The sequence below is a fragment of the Schistocerca americana genome, chromosome 2 (assembly GCF_021461395.2).
Source record: "Schistocerca americana isolate TAMUIC-IGC-003095 chromosome 2, iqSchAmer2.1, whole genome shotgun sequence".
In the NCBI taxonomy this organism is placed as follows: Eukaryota; Metazoa; Arthropoda; class Insecta; order Orthoptera; family Acrididae; genus Schistocerca; species Schistocerca americana.
This window is the reverse complement of record NC_060120.1, coordinates 744,207,445-744,225,079: the sequence shown is the minus strand read 5'-3', so window position 1 is coordinate 744,225,079 and position 17,635 is coordinate 744,207,445. Positions and strand designations below refer to the sequence as shown.

Sequence of the window (17,635 nt, the reverse complement as noted above, 5' to 3'; positions counted from 1 at the left end):
AAATAGTATGTCAGGAGGCTGTGATACTTGTGCGTGTTCAGTGTTCCGTATCTGAGAAACAGACCTATGAGCTGATGGTCCACTGGCCCACCCCACAAGTTTACACTCGCTCACTGATAACCTTGCTGTTGAGTGCCTACAAATTACGTGTGCGAACACACACACACACACACACACACACACACACACACACACACACATGTATGTTTACACTCCATAGACACTGATGTTCCAGCTGTTGAAGCCAAGGGGGATTGTCAACAGACCAGTAGTCCATGTTCAGCGATTTGTCTGGCGATGATTGCTAAATGTGTCTTCATCACTAAACAAGATACATGATATATCTGACGTGTCCTGCCTTAATGCCCATGCATAGAAGTTAACACAATTCTCGTAATTGTTCCCATGCATCTCTTGATGGAGGAAGATGTAATAGGGATGGAACCTATGTCGATGGAGATTTTGTAGGTCACTTGCGTGACTTGTGCCATTTCCTTGTGCGATTGTGTGGGAGCGAACATGTGTGTCAACTGCAACAGCAGCAAGAATATGAATTTCCCCCCTCCTCTGTCATCACTTCTTTCCTTCTGTTCATTGTCTATGTGTTACACTACCACTTTCACATAACTGGTTGAAGAGTTTGATAAATAATTGCCGAGACGGTTTGAGCATTGTTAAATCCCATCGTCCACCACAACCTACCGTATTTACTCGAATCTAAGCCACACTCGAATCTAAGCCCCACCTGAAAAATTAGACTCGAAATCAAGGAAAAAAATTTTTCCTGAATCTAAGCCGCACCTGAAATTTGAGACTCGAAATTCAAGGGGAGAGAAAAGTTTTAGGCCGCACCTCCAAATCGAAACAAAGTTAGTCCATTGTGACACGAGACACAATTTAGGTCGAATGAATGACGATACAGATACAGTAAGTCGTAAGCTTAGCAGTCAAGCTTTACCAAGTAGCCATTGCTATGCGTCAGGCACTCCATCCGTTTTTATACGGGTACCCTTCGTTTTTCACGTGCTTTGTCTGGTTTGAATTGATTGCTTATTTTTCTTTGATCTAATAAGTGTCATTCTCTTTGTTATAGGTGTTTACGTCACTCTAAGCTGAAAATGTATTACTGTACTGTGTCACGCATTGTTTGTCGCATTCTGATAATGTGTGTTCACGACCTGTCGCCGCTCGCGGCATGGCTTGCTTTGGTGTGCGCTGCCGCTGCTTACAATTTTTTTTAAAAAAAAGAGAGGAATCGTCTCATTAGCGAAACAATGGCAAGAGACTGCTATTTGTTGTTATTTACACTGCTGCTTTCTTTGATAATGATCAACAAGAACCAAATAATAAACTGCATATTATAGAAGATGTTCTGAACGAGAATTTAGCGAAAATTTTTCTCTGTTGAAAATCTTTGCAGACGCCTCTTTAGTACATTACTTTCTGCACAGAAATTAGAGTCATCTTAGATTTAAAAATCTACTCAATTGCCGTGCTTCATTTCTGACTGTATCACTATAAGAATAATACGAATATAAACATGACATGATATGTGTATTCTTCCGCGTTTGCTGTTGTCTCACTCTAGTTTCGTAGTTTATTAGGCAGACAGGGTTTAAATGAGATAGCAGCACACACGAAACAATACATGGCAAAATGTTTATATTGGTATTATTCTTATGGTGAAGAGAATACTGCATGTGATTCACAATTCATGAAAGTTCCCATTAGCAACCATCTCTTCTCACAGGTAGGAAAAAATTCAGAACGTATATTAACAAACATTGCAAACAGTCTTGCCAGTCGGGTTTTCGTAGTACATTGAAAAGCTGGTACATTCGAAGATGAACAATACGGAATTTGTATTTACTTCATTGGATAATGTATGAAAATGCAGTGGACGAAATTGGGGGCAGAGAAAAAAGCTCGTCTTCCACCCTTTTTTAAATTTATTTACTGACGCAGAGAATTTGGCGCCAGCATTTATCTTTGCGCCTGCAAAGCATGCTTGTGTAGCGCTACATATATTCGACGACAGAAGTTAGTTGTGGCGGCACCTACCAACATATTTCAGAACTTCCGCTTACTTTGCACTCGATTCTAAGCCGCAGGCGGTTTTTTGGATTACAAAAACCGGAAAAAAAGTACGGCTTAGATTCGAGTAAATACGGTACTGCTTGGACTGTCACACACTAACAGTGCACTCAAGGAACACACAACTACATTGTAAGGAAATATAACAACATTGTACCCACCAACTACACAGGTTGAAGGGGACAAGTAAGTGTCGGTATGGAAAATTATGAAAGTACGAGATCTCGTAAATGACTCACACTAGAATCCTGCAACAGACGCCACTGACATTCTAATTTACCCTACTTTTACTTTGTTAGTGTCAATGGACACTGTTCCATTTAAAAAGGTGTATTTTTGCATAAAAAGAGAACCCTTCCTAAGTATTATTACAGCCTGTTGATTGGCTTACAATATGAGCTCCTGACTACCAATCGATTTTGTAAAAACTGCACATGGGCACATATCTGTCCTGTGCATCCCACAGTCAGCTACCTGAGTAGTAGCCTCTGATGTGTTGTGCACAACTGACCAATTAAGGGGGCCCTACAGTTCTCAGCCATATGGCGCAAGTCCAGGAAGTCACTGCCTAGCTTGTCACAGAACCTTCGTAGTCTCTGGTTCAGTTCTTCCACTCAACTCAGAACCAAAGGGCCACAATCAATACTGGGAACAATGCTGCAAATTGTGAGCTTCATTGAAACTCCATGCACAAGTCTGGTCTTCTCGGTCTTTGCTTTCAAACTTGAACTATAGTTCCTCTACATCCTCCTGCTCTGTGCCGAAAGTTTCAAGTTTCTCATTGAGATATGACACTACTGATTTCTTATCTACTGAATATATCTTTGTGCTTGTTTTAGTTGTCCTTTTTACTTTGGTAATCATTGTTGCCATAAGTGCATTATGGTCACTTATATCAGTTTTAATGTGGACTCCTCAAAGAGGTCAGGTCTATTTGTTACTATTAGATCCAATATATTTCCATCATGAGTGGTGATCCAAACTATCTGTTCTAGGTAGTTTTCAGAGGATTCATTTAGTAAAGTTTCACAGGATGTCTTATCATGCCCACCACTAACAAAACTTTAATTTTTCCAGTTAACTGTCGGACGATTAAAGCCTCCGCCAATGATTACAGTTTGATTGGGGAACTTACTTACAAGTGAACTTATGTTTACTCTAAAGTTTTTGGTTACATCAGGAGATGAGTCAGTTGGATTATAGGAGGATCCAATTATCATTTTATGCCCACTCCTGATACTGACTCTTGTGTGAACAATCTCACATGCAGCTTCAATTTCTATCTCGATGGATTTGAAGTTCTTGTCTACTGAGACAAATACACCACATCCATTTCCCATTTGCCTACCTTCTTGATATAAGTTTAAATTTTCTGCAAATCTCACTGCTATCAACTTCAGGTTTCAACCAGCTTTCTGTACCTAGTATTATGTAAGCTTCATTGCTTTTCATGGGTTCTTCAAACTGTGGCACTTTACTATTAGGATTTTGATACTCTCACCTGTGAGAGGCATTTCATTTGATCTTACACTGATACACTTGGGTTTCCTACAGGTATCTGGATCGGATGGAGATTTGCCTAATCTAAAAAACCCTTGTGTGCATCCTACACAGTCAGCTACTTGAGTAGCAGCCTCTGATGTGTAGTGTACACCTGACCCATTTAGGGGGCCCTACAGTTCTCAGCCATATGGTGCAAGTCCAGGAAGTCACTGCCTAGCTTGTCACAGAACCTTTGTAGCCTCTGGTTAAATCCTTCCATTCGACTATGAACCAAAGGGCCACAAGCAATTCTGGGGACAATGCTGCAAATTGTGAGCTTTGTTGAAACTCCATGTGCTAGTCTGGCCTTCTCAGTCTTCTCTGCCATTCTCTGGAGTGACCAAAGTATGACCTCGGAACACAGCTGACAGGTATCATTTGTTCCAACATGGGCCACAATCTGCAGTTGATTACACCTTTTTCCCTCAGTGGCTGCTGGAATAGCCTCTTCAGCAAGTTGAACAAGGCCCCCAGGCATACTGAGTAATATTCTTTTGCAGTTACGTGTTATAGCTTGTAGTAGTCGCAGTTCGATGTTTGGGATGGCTGTTCTTTTTGATACATGCCTTTGCTCACATAGAAAGCTATGTACTGGTTGTAGTAACATTGAGATATGTGATATGGTTGTTTTTCTAAGTGGTGCTTCCTCTAATGGAGTAGGATATATTGGCAATAGGACAGGTATAGCAGGTATTAGAGTGGGGTATGGGGCAGGTATTTGAGGATGTAAGAAAACTTTCAGCTGCAGAAATGAATTTGCATTTTGAACTAGTGAGTAATATTTTGTGGCCGTCAACCTGATTTACTCAATTTTTGTAATTTTGAGAAATTTTTGACAGCATACTGATCCAGTACAGCCTGTGTTTTTTCTGTAAGAGAACTCAATGGAAAAGATTGTTAGGTGGTGAACTAACGGGCTTCATTAGATCACTCCAGCTTAGGGAATGCTGTGGATAGGTCATGGGTACTTACTCTTATCTCATTTCTACCAGTAACTGAATTAGTGTTGTACGTGTGTTGACTGCGCTTTTGGAAAGCAGATAGGTGTCGGTCCATATAGCATTACTAGATTTCTGAGTTTGTAGACAAATTGAGGTGTTGAAACATGGGGTGAGGTGCATATGCCACATCAGTGGTTCTGACATCTCTTTTGCCTAAGATCAGAGTGTAGTATTCTCCTCCTCCACTTCCTCCTCCTCTTCCTTCTCCTGCTCCAATTCATGGAGTAGGTTGCATAGCCTGTTGTGGAAACCATCTTGTCCTCAGATGTCTGACACTTCACTGTGCAGTGGGCTTGTAGTTCATGATGATTCTAGGAAGATGAAAGTGTATTATCTGTTGCTGTCAAATCAGTAAAATGGAGTCTTAGATCAGTTTCTTTATTGTTTTAATGATTAGCATTCAACATGTAAATTGTCTTCTACTGTCATAATCAATTTGTTGTACTGCATCTAAACACATAAAAGCAGCAGCAACCAGAAGGTTGGTCTGAATACTAGAGTGCATACGAAGTGTGAAATGGGATGACCACTACTGAAAGCTGTGGAGATGGGCTTTTTTTTGGCTTAACAAAATGAAGAATTTAATTATTATTTAAAATTAATGTTAACGACATTGAGAAGAATGTGTGTGTCTTTTATCATGTATCAATAACTGTTTGTCGTGTCTATTTAATCCTTTTTTTTTTTTTTTCAGTTACTGACAGAGCTAGAACACAGTGGTATGGGACGAAATAAGGAACAGGCATCCAGAATGTTGGACAACTTGGTTGTGCATGCCCCTCGTCTCATTCGGCACTATATGGACCCCATTCTTAAGGTCTTAGTTCCCAAGCTACGAGATCTAGAACCAAATCCAGGAGTTGTCATAAGCGTTCTCACAGCTATAGGAAATCTTGCAGAGGTATGAGTATTAGATATTTTATTGCAATTTCAAATATCTTTGTTTAAATTACTGCATGAGTTTGTAAATATTTGGAACAGCTCTTATTTGCCAAAGATGTGTTATTTCAGTTAGAATGCTTGGACCTTATAACAGCTAAGTACTTAAACTGCATCAGACAATTGATAAATAATAATAAATGTTGTTATATTATGACAACACTGTATTATGCTAATTATTATTACTTGTTGTTATTGCTACTTTAAAGGTCAATGGAAATGAAATGCAGCAGTGGATGCCAGAGCTGCTTTCTATCTTACTTGAAATGCTAGGAGATGCAAGTTCCCCAGAGAAGCGATGTGTTGCTCTCTGGGCTCTAGGCCAACTTGTAGGTGCCACAGGACATGTTGTAAAACCTTATGAGCAATACCCTACACTCCTGGATACGCTTATATCTTTCCTGAAAACTGAGCAGCAGACTGTCATACGGTAAGCAACATCATAAAAGAACACCATTTAACTTTAAACAACATATGAAACCGCATATGTGACTGTGTTTGCAGTGTCATTTCCTGTAAGTTACTTCACTTGATTCAGCTTTTGTTGGTAGTTGCATGTACCTCGCCAGCTGTATACAATTTACTTTTATCTTTAAAAATTACTGTAATTTACAAAAGTTCAAAGTTCATGTAGAGATTTTATTCATGATTAGCAAAAAAATTCAATAAAGTAAAGAAAAGATACTTAAAATTCATGTAAATTAGGACAAATGTGACACTTCAAAATGTTAGTGGCAAATTAGTTCTTGTACAATTTATTACACGTTTTTGTTTTTTAAGAATCTATATGATTATGGTGTGTGTTATACTTATAACACAAAAAACACGATTTCCTTTCACTATGTAATCTTTTTACTGGCACAAGATCAATAAAAACACAAAGAAATAGTTTTCGGCAATCACGGTAACAGTCATGACGAATGTCTCACACCAACTAGTCAACAACCAAAGTAAGTAAAACGAAGTACAAGAAAGCAAAGATATTAATATTTTCTGGCAGTTCTGCCACAGAGCACCCCCCGAGAAGTGCATAGGAGGAGTGATGAGGAATAAGTGATAAAGGGAAGGTAAACATTTAAGGCATGATGTAATCTTGAAGTCTGAGAGGTGGCCGTACGGTGCGGCCAGCACGGGTGATAGCAATAGGGGTAGGAGGATTCGGGGAAGACGAAGGAGAAGGGGCGGTTACTCTTATAAATAAAACATTATTGGAGTCTACATAGGCTGAAATGTCATTTTGTGAAGTACCAGGAGCCACATTGAATCACTGCAACATCTTAATGTCTTTCTGGTCAGATGGCACAGAATTGTTTTGAATTTCAAATAAAAAAAGAAAAGTGTCCACAAGTTGTACTTTTATAGAGTCCACATCATAGTCACTCAAGTTCACTTGAAACACTAGTTCATTACTGCTGGCACTCGGAGGCGTGAAGTATAGAAGAGGGGGGTCTTCACTTGCAGAGAGTGTCTGATTAGTTTGTGGAGAAGGGAGAGGACAGGCCTCTGAAGTTTCCTGCAAAACAAATTCATTATTGTGTGTGTCGGTGTCGTTAAGGATCCATGCTGGTTTCAAGTGCTCAATGGACACGACAGATGGTTTGTTCTTAAAGAGGATTGTATAAGTATTTTCAGAGCATGACAGGACCCGGTATGGGCCAGTGTAGGTGGAGCAAGGGGTGGACGCACGGTGTCTTCTCTAAGCATCACATAGTTACAAGAACTGAGGTGTGGGTGAATGAAAACCGGAGGGGTAGCATCCGATCGAGGTTGCGGAAAATGTAACTTGGTGATATGCTGTCGAACCTGTCGTACCAACTCGGGAAGTTGATCCTCGGGAAGCAGAGGAGGATCATCAAGAAAATCCATCGGAAGTGTGAGGTTTTCTCTGTATACCATCTCAGCAACTGACGCTTTAAGGTCTTCTTTGAAAACCGACCTCAAACCTAAAAGGACCCAGGGGAGTGCCTCAGTCCAAGAGGAAGAATGACACATGAGAGTGACCTTCAGGGTACGGTGCCATCGTTCTATTAGGCTGTTAGATTGCGGGTGATAGGCTGTAGTTCTGAATTTGTTGATACCACACAGTTGACAGAGGCGATTAAACAGATTAGATTCAAACTGTCTCCCCTGGTCTGTGGTAAGTGAAGTAGGGCAACCAAAACGAGAAAGCCAATGGTGGACAAAAGCATTAGCTACAGTGTCGGCCGTAATGTCCGTGATTGGGATAGCCTCGGCCGAACATGTGGTACGATCTATCATGGTCAGTAACTAACAGAAGTTGTTAGATATCGGTAACAGACCGACGATGTCCAAATGGACATGACGGAATATACCTGAGGGCACAGTAAATTTGCCTAATGGTGGCTTAGTATGTTTGTGTATTTTGGCTCTCTGGCAAGGTATGCATGCTCTCGCCCACCGATTACAATCTCTTTTTACATTAGGCCAAACGTATCTCTCTGTAATGAGGCGCGTAGTCGCGCGAATGCTTGCGTGAGCAAGATTGTGGATTGTGTCGAAAATGTCTTCCCTAAGAGCTTTAGATACTATAGGACGAGGATGACCTGTTTTAATGTCACAATACAAAGATCAGTCATCATTAGGGAAGGGAAGTAGAGCAATTTGTAAGGAAGTATCAGAGTCAGAGAGAAGGTGCTGTATCTCAGGGTCGGATAGCTGGAGCTCGTGTAAGTGGTGAGGATCAATAGCTGTCTTCAGGGAGGACTGGCATGACAGGTAGTCTGCTGCAACATTGTCATTACCCCTGATATATTGAAAGTCTGAAACATATTGTAATACCAAATCCATATGGCGAAACCTTCTGGGTAGTACATCTAATGCTGGTTTGCGGAGAGCCTCGACAAGGGGCTTGTGATCTGTGTAAACTGTCACAAGTCGAGCTTCAATATCTGTACGAAAGTACTTTACAGCCTCATAAATGGGGTAAAGTTCATGATCAAATGCAGACCACTTTCTTTGTGTTTCGGTGAGCTTTTTTGAAAAGAAACGCAGGGGTTTAGTACCTGTTGGTAGGGTCTGTTGCAAAACTGCGCCAATGGCATTATCGCTAGCGTCTGTGGTTATTGTCAGGGAGGTGTCAGGGTTAGGGTGAGACAGGGTAATAGCGTTCACCAAGGCGTACTTAAGCGAGTCGAAGGCTCGCTGCATGGTCTGATCCCATTCTATGTGTCTGTCACCTGTGGTATTCTTTCCCTTTAAGGCCTCAGTGAGAGGGGCTTGAAGAGATGCCGCATGTGGAATGTGGAGTCTAAAAAAATTTACCATTCCAAGGTATCTATGTAGCTCTTTATAGGTTTGAGGGAGGGGAAGGTCAAGTATTTGTTGTACTCTATCTGAGGTGGGATGAATGCCCTCATTATTGACCAAATGTCCCAGGAAAATAACCTCTGGCTTCTCCAGTTGGGATTTGTCATGATTAATTTCAACTCCGTGTCGTGCCAATCTATCAAAAACCTGTTGGAGGTGTTGTTTGTGTTCCTCAGCAGTTGTGGAGAAAATAATAATGTCGTCTAGGTAGGCATAGCAAAAATTAAGGCCGCGTAGAATGGTGTCAATGAATCTTTACCAGGTCTGGGCGGGATTCTTCAATCCATAAGGCATAAACAAATATTCATATAGTCCAAATAGGGTGATGATAGTGATTTTGGGGATATCTTCTGGGTGCATCGGAATCTGATGGTATGCCTTTTTGCAGTCTAACACAGAGAGAAAATTGGCACCGAACATGGATTGTGAAAAATCGTGGAGGTGTGGGACATGGTAGTTATCAAGTATTGTTCTGGCGTTCAAATGCCTATAGTCTCCACAGAGTTGAAAGGAATTGTCCTTTTTGGGAACGACATGTGTTGGGGAATACCACGCACTGTCCGAGGGGCGGACTATACCCAAGCGTAAAAGTTCATTAATACGTTCTTTGGCAGCGGTAAGTTTTTTTTGCATTGAGGCGTTAGGGGCGAGAATGTGTCGTTAATATCCAAGCTAAAATTAAGAGAACATCCAAGAAATATACAAGGTCCATTGACTAGAGCGTGGGCTGCAACACTCTTGACTGGAATACGATTTTTCATGTCACCTGATGTTGTAGTAAGTTCAATGTTTTCTATATTTTTGTAAACTGTTGTGCGACGACGACATCGATATCTCCTGTATGGCATGTTGGCGGCGTTCAATGCAGTTGCCTGTGCAGCAGCAAGACACAGACTGAGCGTAGCGTGGGAGTGCGCTCGCTTATATACTGTGCGAGGACTTTGACCTTAGATGAGGGACTTAGAATTTTCGCAGTGGCCAGCGGGAGCATTATGCCGGACACGCACACTGGGTGTTCTAGAGTGTGCGCGCCCGCTGGCACGCCGCCAACACCGAGCCAGACAGGTTACGTAACCAACCAGCAAGACGATAAGCGGCCTGTGCGGCACTATGTTTTAAAATTTGTGTTAAGCCTGTGACAGACACCCGTAGTAATGGCCTTGATTTTGTGAATAGGTGTGGCCAAAATACATGGAGGGATGCAGGAAGGAGCGACGTTATCGTCAGTGCGTGGTAAGTATGAAAGGGAACTAACCTGAAATACGTTATCATTGAACAGTAGTTCAGTGAAAGCTGCAGTGTTGTCCGTGGAGCTGCGCTGTGCGACAGCTGGCAGGGTTCCGTTGACTATGGTGTTAGTGCACGAAGGAATCGTTGCGCGTGCATGCGCAGCATTGCCTGTAACAGCTGTCACCTCTATGTTTTGATGAAAGGCGGACGGTGAAGCGCAGGGTGGGGGGTTGCTGGGCGGGTTGCCGCCTTCGCTGTCCGGGTCGTGGCAGGCGCTGCTGTGGCTGCGTATAAACAGCAGTGCGGTATGCAGGTCCCATGTAGTTTCGTGCATGTTATTACTTTTAATCTTGATCTCCTCTCTAAACCCGCGCAATTCATCAGTCAGGACATCACAACGTTGAAGTAGCTTTGCATTGTCTTCGGACAGTTGGTCGATTTCAAGGCGTTGCGTAACTGAGTTCACTACGGCAGCTTTGACCTCCTCAGATAGAGTAGAAACTGTCTCTTTGTTTCGTTGACAGTACGTATTGAGCTGCATTCTGTCGGCGTGGATGGGGAAAATCTTGCCGAAAATTTTTGTTTAAAATCCATTGAGCAGAGGGCAGGTGTAATTAAGTCCAAAGAAAAGTTATGAGCAGTTAAGAAGTCCAATCCTAATACTGGCTCATCAATTTCTTCTACCGAAAATGTCCATTCATAATTATGTGTATCGTCGAAGTAAATACGAAGTTGCGTTACACCATAAACCTTTAATGAGGAATTGTAGGCTGCTCTGATTTGGTGAGGCGAATGCGTGATTGTAGAAGTGACCATTGAACGTGGAATGACGCTCACATTGGCACCAGTGTCCACTAAAAACCATTTCTGAGAAGCTATTTCCTGGATATACAAACGTCCGAGAGAATAATTCGGAAGTACTAGCCTGTGATCTGTTAGGCGACTTGACGTCACAGTGCAGACCGGTGCGCCTATAGCAGCCCGCGGTGCGTGTTTGGGCGCATTGCACAGGGTGAGCGGCAATTCGTGGCTGTATTACCATAAACGGAGTGATACCAGCAGAGAGGATAAACTTGCTGATCCTGTAATGTTACCGGGTGAAGGACGTCACTTGAAGCTGTGGTATGGGATGGTGAAGGACGGTGTGGAATCTGGTGCTCAGCCAGTGTACCCTGTCTGTTGTTTTGGAAAGATCGGCCTCTGCCATGCAGGGGAGGCGTAATATTGAGGGGGGCACACGTAGCTAACTTTCTTCTGTTGATTATCTCATATGCGACGTCGGCAAGCAGTAATTTCGCTTGTATAGGTTCCTGATCGTGTGATAGGAGCTGCAGTTGGAAAGCTTGCGGCAGCTTTGCAACCCAGAAAGAAAGTAAAGCTTCATCTGGCATAGTTTTGCTATCGAAGACTGCTCTGATACATCGCCACAGTTGTGAAGGAGTCGAGTCTTTGAGATGTACGTCTTGCAGTATGTATAAAACAGACTCTTGCGTGGTCTTAGCTAGACGTTCACAGATCTGTTGTTTTGCCAGTGCGTAACGATTTGTGGGGGCCGCTGACAGCACTAAGTCCTGTACCCACTCAGTGTGGGCCTCTAGGGCATTAATAAGCACAATAAATTTAACACTGTCTGAATCAATGTTTAGGGCGGTGAATATAGTCTCTGCCAAAATAAACCACGTATGCGGATTGTCCATCGTGAACCTTGGTAATTTAGGAATTTTCTCAACCTTGTGTTGTGGATGTAACAGATTTGATAGCACAGCGGACGGGAGTGGCGGAGTGTTTATGAAGCTGTCACTCGCGGCGTTCGCGGCAGCTGGTTTAAACACAGCTGGCGCGGCAGGTGCAGCCGGGGCTGCAGAATCAATCGGGGCAGGACGACTGTCCAACTAGTAATTGTTGTCACTGAAATTTGTACCCATCTGTTTTTGTAGTGAGTCTTGTAGTGGGTGGGGAGAGAATGTGTCCAAAACCGATTTGTCAGCAATATGTGGGAAGCTCCAAGTGATCTGTGGGCTCGAAAAGTCTGTGAGGTTCATAGTGTTGGGGCACTGTTGCACACTACATGTCACAGGAGGTTGTACATACGACGCACTGTGAGTCACAAATTTAGGCACAGCACTCATGATTGGTTTGTTGTAGACGAACTTAGAAAAAGATTTCATAGCAGGTGACATCACTAACGATGTTGAAAGAGTCCACAATGGCATTGTTGATGACGGAGAAAACACCACGGCGTTGTACTTATCTTCCAATTTTATCCCAGTTGTTGGTGGCATTGTGCGTAGGAAACCATGGAAAGGAAGAGTAGAGGCACCATTAGTATCATGTTGTAGGCCGAAAGGAGCGGAAGGTGAGCGATGTGGAGATGTCGAAGTAAACGGCCACATTGTCGAATCTGACGTATGTTGCGCGTCGGTGTCACCAGTATGGCGCGTGTTGTACTTAGAACACAGAAAACACCATTTACTTTCGCTATGTAATATTTTTATTGGCACAAGATAAATCAAAACACAAAGAAATAGTTTTCGACAATCACGGTAACAGTCATGACGAATGTCTCACACCAACTAGTCAACAATCAAAGTAAGTAAAACGAAGTACAAAAAAAGCAAAGATATTAATATTTTCTGGCAGTTCTGCCACATGATGATCAATTACCATTCACCAAATGGCAGAGATGTTGAGCAGTAGTTTGGCACTTCAGTTCTGAGTGTGTTTACCAAAAACTTTCTTGATCAGCTTGTTCCACAACTCACACACACTGGAAATATTATAGATCTTGTAGCTACATAGAAATCTTACCTCATCGACAGCGTCAGTATAGAGAGAGGGATTAGTGATCATGTCATCACAGCAACAGTGGTTGTTAAAGTTAATCAGTGAAGAAGGCTGCTAAGAGAGTATTTAAGCTAGAAAGAACAGGTAAGCAGTTGTTCACAGCATACTTAGAGAGTGAATGGACACCATTTAGTTCCCATATGATGAACACTGAGGAATCATGGGCACACTAGACAAATGTGTACTGAATGAGTGGATTAAGGTCAGTGAAGGCCCACCATGGTTTAATTACAAAATTTAGAAAATACTGAGGAAGCAGAAATTGTTACGGTCTTGGGTCAAAAAAGAACATGGCAGTGTCGACAGCTGAAACTTAGTAGAAATATATGTGTCTGTAAAAAGATCAATTTGCAAAGCATACAACTACTTCCACCATCATGCCTTAGTGAAGGATCTTTTCAATAACGTACGCAAACACTTGTCAACCAGTCTGGTGTGGTGATAACTGAAGTTTTAAATTTTGCGTTTATAAAGTCATTCATGAGGGAGAGTCGTACAGACGTACCATTTTTTGACCATCTCACAAGACTTCCGTATGGAGGATGTAGGAATAGGCATCTCTGGGATTGAGAAGCAGCTGAAGGAGTGGAAAACAAATAAGTTGCCAAGCCCAGATGGAATCTCAGTTTGGTCTTACAGAGAATACCCAAAGGTACTGGGTCATTACTTAGCCTGCATTTATCATGAATCACTTTCCTAGCACCAAGTCCCAAGTGACCAGAAAAAAGTGCAGGCTCCTATATCTAAGAAGGATAAAAGACAGATCTGCAAAATACAGTTGCATAACCTTAACAACGGTTTGCTACAGAATTCCTGAACATATTCGAAGTTGGAATATAATAAAGTTCAGTGTGACACAACTGATTCTATCCACAAATCAGCACGTATTTAGAAGGTAATGTTTCTGCGAAACTCGGCTAGCCCTCAACATCATGTGAATTGTGGATGAAGAGCAACAGGCAGATTCCGTATTCCTAGATTTCAGAATTTTGAGATTTTGTGTTTTAGGATTCACCAACAGAAAATTGCATTTTCACTATCCACCTCATTTTTTTGAAAGTAATAATATTATCATCAACATAAAAATTACACTAATTTAAAAGAAATGCATACCATTTGTGCCCTGTCACTAAATAGAGTTCCATCTTGTAACCTTTTAAACACATATAGCTCCATGTAGTCATGGTGTCATTTGCATGCTTGCAACATACAGTGAAACCCCACTTTTACATATTTCAAGGGACTTCAAAATAATGGTGTAAAATGCAGGAAAATATAAAATGTGGGAAATGTTTTAAGCTGTAAAAGCTACGTGTAGAATACCCCCTTGCATTTTCCCACTTTGTGTATGATATATGCACATAACAGGCTTCAAAAGATTTGTCAATGACTCGTTTATTATCTAATTAAGGTTTATTATCTAATAAAAACCGCTGATGTAACTGGAACTGATAACTGTCTGGGAAGTAGGAACATTTGACTCAATTTCATACATCATAATCAATGTTTTGAAAGTCTTCAGTTGTCATTCATTATTTAAATAATGAAATACTGCACTAGTTATGTATTTTTCATGCTTAGCATGATGCGTTTTGAGAATTTTTTCTCGTTATCTAGTGCAAATATGTAGATAAATATTTTCTGTGGTGTCTGAATAGGTGTCATTCTGCATCTCTTGCACTGTAGTCATCTTTGTGAGGTTATTAGGTACAGTGCCTCCTCACTCATGTGGGAAACAACACACACACACACGCACGCACACACACACACACACACACACACACACACACACACACACGTGCGCACTAAACATTTGAGTAATGCAAAGTGAATGACAGTGTCAACTATCACTACAAATGGCCAAATGCTTGAAACACACTACAGATGGTTCGATAAAGGTGTCACGATGATCACAACAATAACGAAACTGCATTCGCGCAATAGAGACAGTTTGGAAATGGTTGTGATTGATCATAATATCTTCAAATGAACTTAGTTACTCCCATCAGCCACCATGCCAAATAGAGCTAGGCAGTGGTGGGAGATAAGAAACTTAACCACGGAATATTTGTAAACACTACTGGATGGCCATCATCATGCCAGTGTCATATTTTTTCTCCACGAACATCTTTTCATAATCTGTAAATTGCAGGAAAATAATAAATATGTTGACACAAAATCGGGTGCAAATTAAAGTTGTGGACATAGGAAATTTGATGGGAATGATAAAAAGTGTCATAAACGGCAGGAAAACGTTAATTCTGGGAACGTAAAAGTAGGGTTATACTGTTATCGTTGTTTCAGCAACAGTTACCTGTCACATTGGAACTGTTCCATTATTCATCATTGGTGTGCTGTCAAGTATAGAGCTGAGTTGTTGTTTTCATTTATAGCATGACCGACCAAGTTGTCTTCTTCAGATGCTGCAAATTTTGCTGTACTGAGAAAATATGAGAGGTCACAGTTTTACCATTCCCTTGCAGACACCTCAATATGCTCACAGTTCGGTATATGTTGTGCAATCTTGTGAGAGTTTCTATACTCACGCATTATGCAGATGTGATATACTATAACAAAGTAAAGTATAGCAATTTTCAATTTTATGTGTAAAAAATTTTTGTTTTTAAAAATGGACTCTTAAGCCAAGGGTAAATACATTATTTAGAATCTTATACAAACCAAAATTCAAAATTATTTCCATAACAATATAATAAACTTAGAAAACCTTGTTACAGTACTGTAAATTGTTTTGCAGATTTGAGTATACCTCGTGAGCTGTGTGGAGCCTATTAAATAATTAATAGATTACTGGAATGTGGTACTAGTTTGGAACTGGAATGTTATAACTTATTACTCATAATTAATAATAATTCAGCCCATCCCTAGTCATTATTTATGATGATCTTGTTATGTATGAATATGTATTACAATGTTATGTCTTTTCAGACGAGGAACAATACGTGCTCTAGGTCTTTTAGGAGCACTGGATCCATACAAGCACAAAATGAATCTAGGCCAGATTGATACTCAGGTTGAGTCAACTGCTTTAATTTCCATGAGTGACAGTAAGAGCGAAGCAGAGTCAAGTCAGGGTATGTACAACATAGGTCTTATTTCGCCTTTTACTGACCTGTTATTTATAGTTTTTACATTGAGCTTCACTGTCTTAGCATTTACAACTGTGATAGTTTCCTTTAGTCTCATTATTTTAAAAAAATACATCTAAGTGTGACCTGTATATGTAGCATTTACCACCAAAGAGAAGCTTCTTGTGCTGCACCTTTCATTTAAAGGTGGCATGTGGAATTTTGTGTAAATTAAAACAGTGGAAATTCGTGGATGGAATATTACATAAAGTAAAGGAAAGGCAACCACTCACCCATAGCTGACAGATGGGTGGTGAATAGAAACATGCCAGGAAAAATGATATTTACATTGGTTTTCGAGCTCTTGCCCTTTCTGTAGTAAGAGTGCACACACACACACACACACACACACACACACACACACACACACACACTCCAGCAACCATAGTGGGATTGACGATTGATTATTGTTTATTGAGAACAGTTGCCTGGGTAGATGGAGGTGAGGGCGGGATAGGGAAGGACACACAAGATGAGGAGGGTTAGTTTGAGCCAGATCTTTCAACAGCTGACTCATCAGCTGCACAAAAACCAGAATAGAGTTCAGAGGGTATAGCAATATAGCAATAAGAGGTATATACAGAGGAAGGTAGGTGGTGGGTTTCGTATCAGAAGGATGTTAGGCTAGGTGGTGTTCCATGGGCAAGAGGTATTGGGCATGGAGGATGTTGATGTATAAAAACATTGCATCACAGTGACCAAGAACAAGTGTGGTTGTAACAGGATAGGAACTGTAGAAATGTGGTGGAGAAAGTGAGTGATGTCTTGAATTTAGGGTTAGAGGTTACTGGAAATAGTGTGGAGTTGTTGGTCAACAAAGGCAGAGGTTTGCTTTGTGAGAGCATTGCACTCAGTCAAAATGGGATGGCCATTAGGTAAAACTATGGGGGTTGGGTTTGGGGAGTGCATAAATGGTAGGAGTGGGGGTGGTTGCCAGTTAGAGGAGAGAGATGCAGCCAAGTTTTGGGTTGGATTTAAGTCCCTGAGCAACTGTTGGAGGTCCTATTGGACTTATGGCATGGGATCATAGTTGTAACATTTGTATGCAGAGCTGTTGAAAAGTAGGTGGAGACCCTCATCCATGTACTTGCTGTGATTGATGAGCATCGTGGTGGAACCTTTGGCTGTGGGAAGGAGGATAAGGTCTGGATTGGTTTTCAGGTTACAGATAGCTGTATGTTCCATAGGAGTGATGACGTATTCACTGGGGAGGGATTTAGGAAAGGAAGCTGTAGCCAGATAAAAGTGAGGAAATCTTGAAAGTTTGCCATGGGATGACTGTGTAAGGGGAGGAGGGTCACTGTTGGAGGGAGACTGAAACTATTTTAAACAAGGTACTTTGTTGGGTTTTTGGATGGTTGTTTTCAGTGGGGTTTTGCCAAAGAAATATTTTCACTGCAGAGAATGAGTAAAAGAAACAAGGTCCTTTGCAAGTCCAGCACAATTAAATATGGGTTTGGAGCTAAAGGTGAGACATTTAGGAAGTAGTAAGACTTCTACACGGGTCAGTGC

The 17,635-nt window shown here is 41.3% G+C and overlaps 1 protein-coding gene across 2 annotated transcripts in view; it reads left to right on the top strand.

Annotated features, from left to right (window-relative positions):
• Positions 1 to 17,635, top strand: part of LOC124594853 (serine/threonine-protein kinase mTOR) — a 264,014-nt gene that overhangs the window by 76,363 nt on the left and 170,016 nt on the right. For both annotated transcript variants that reach the window (XM_047133312.1, XM_047133311.1), the window contains exons 13-15: positions 5,332 to 5,538; positions 5,786 to 6,006; positions 15,924 to 16,069. In XM_047133312.1, the coding sequence (XP_046989268.1) occupies positions 5,332 to 5,538; positions 5,786 to 6,006; positions 15,924 to 16,069 (574 nt within the window). The remainder of the gene's footprint in view (positions 1 to 5,331; positions 5,539 to 5,785; positions 6,007 to 15,923; positions 16,070 to 17,635) is intronic.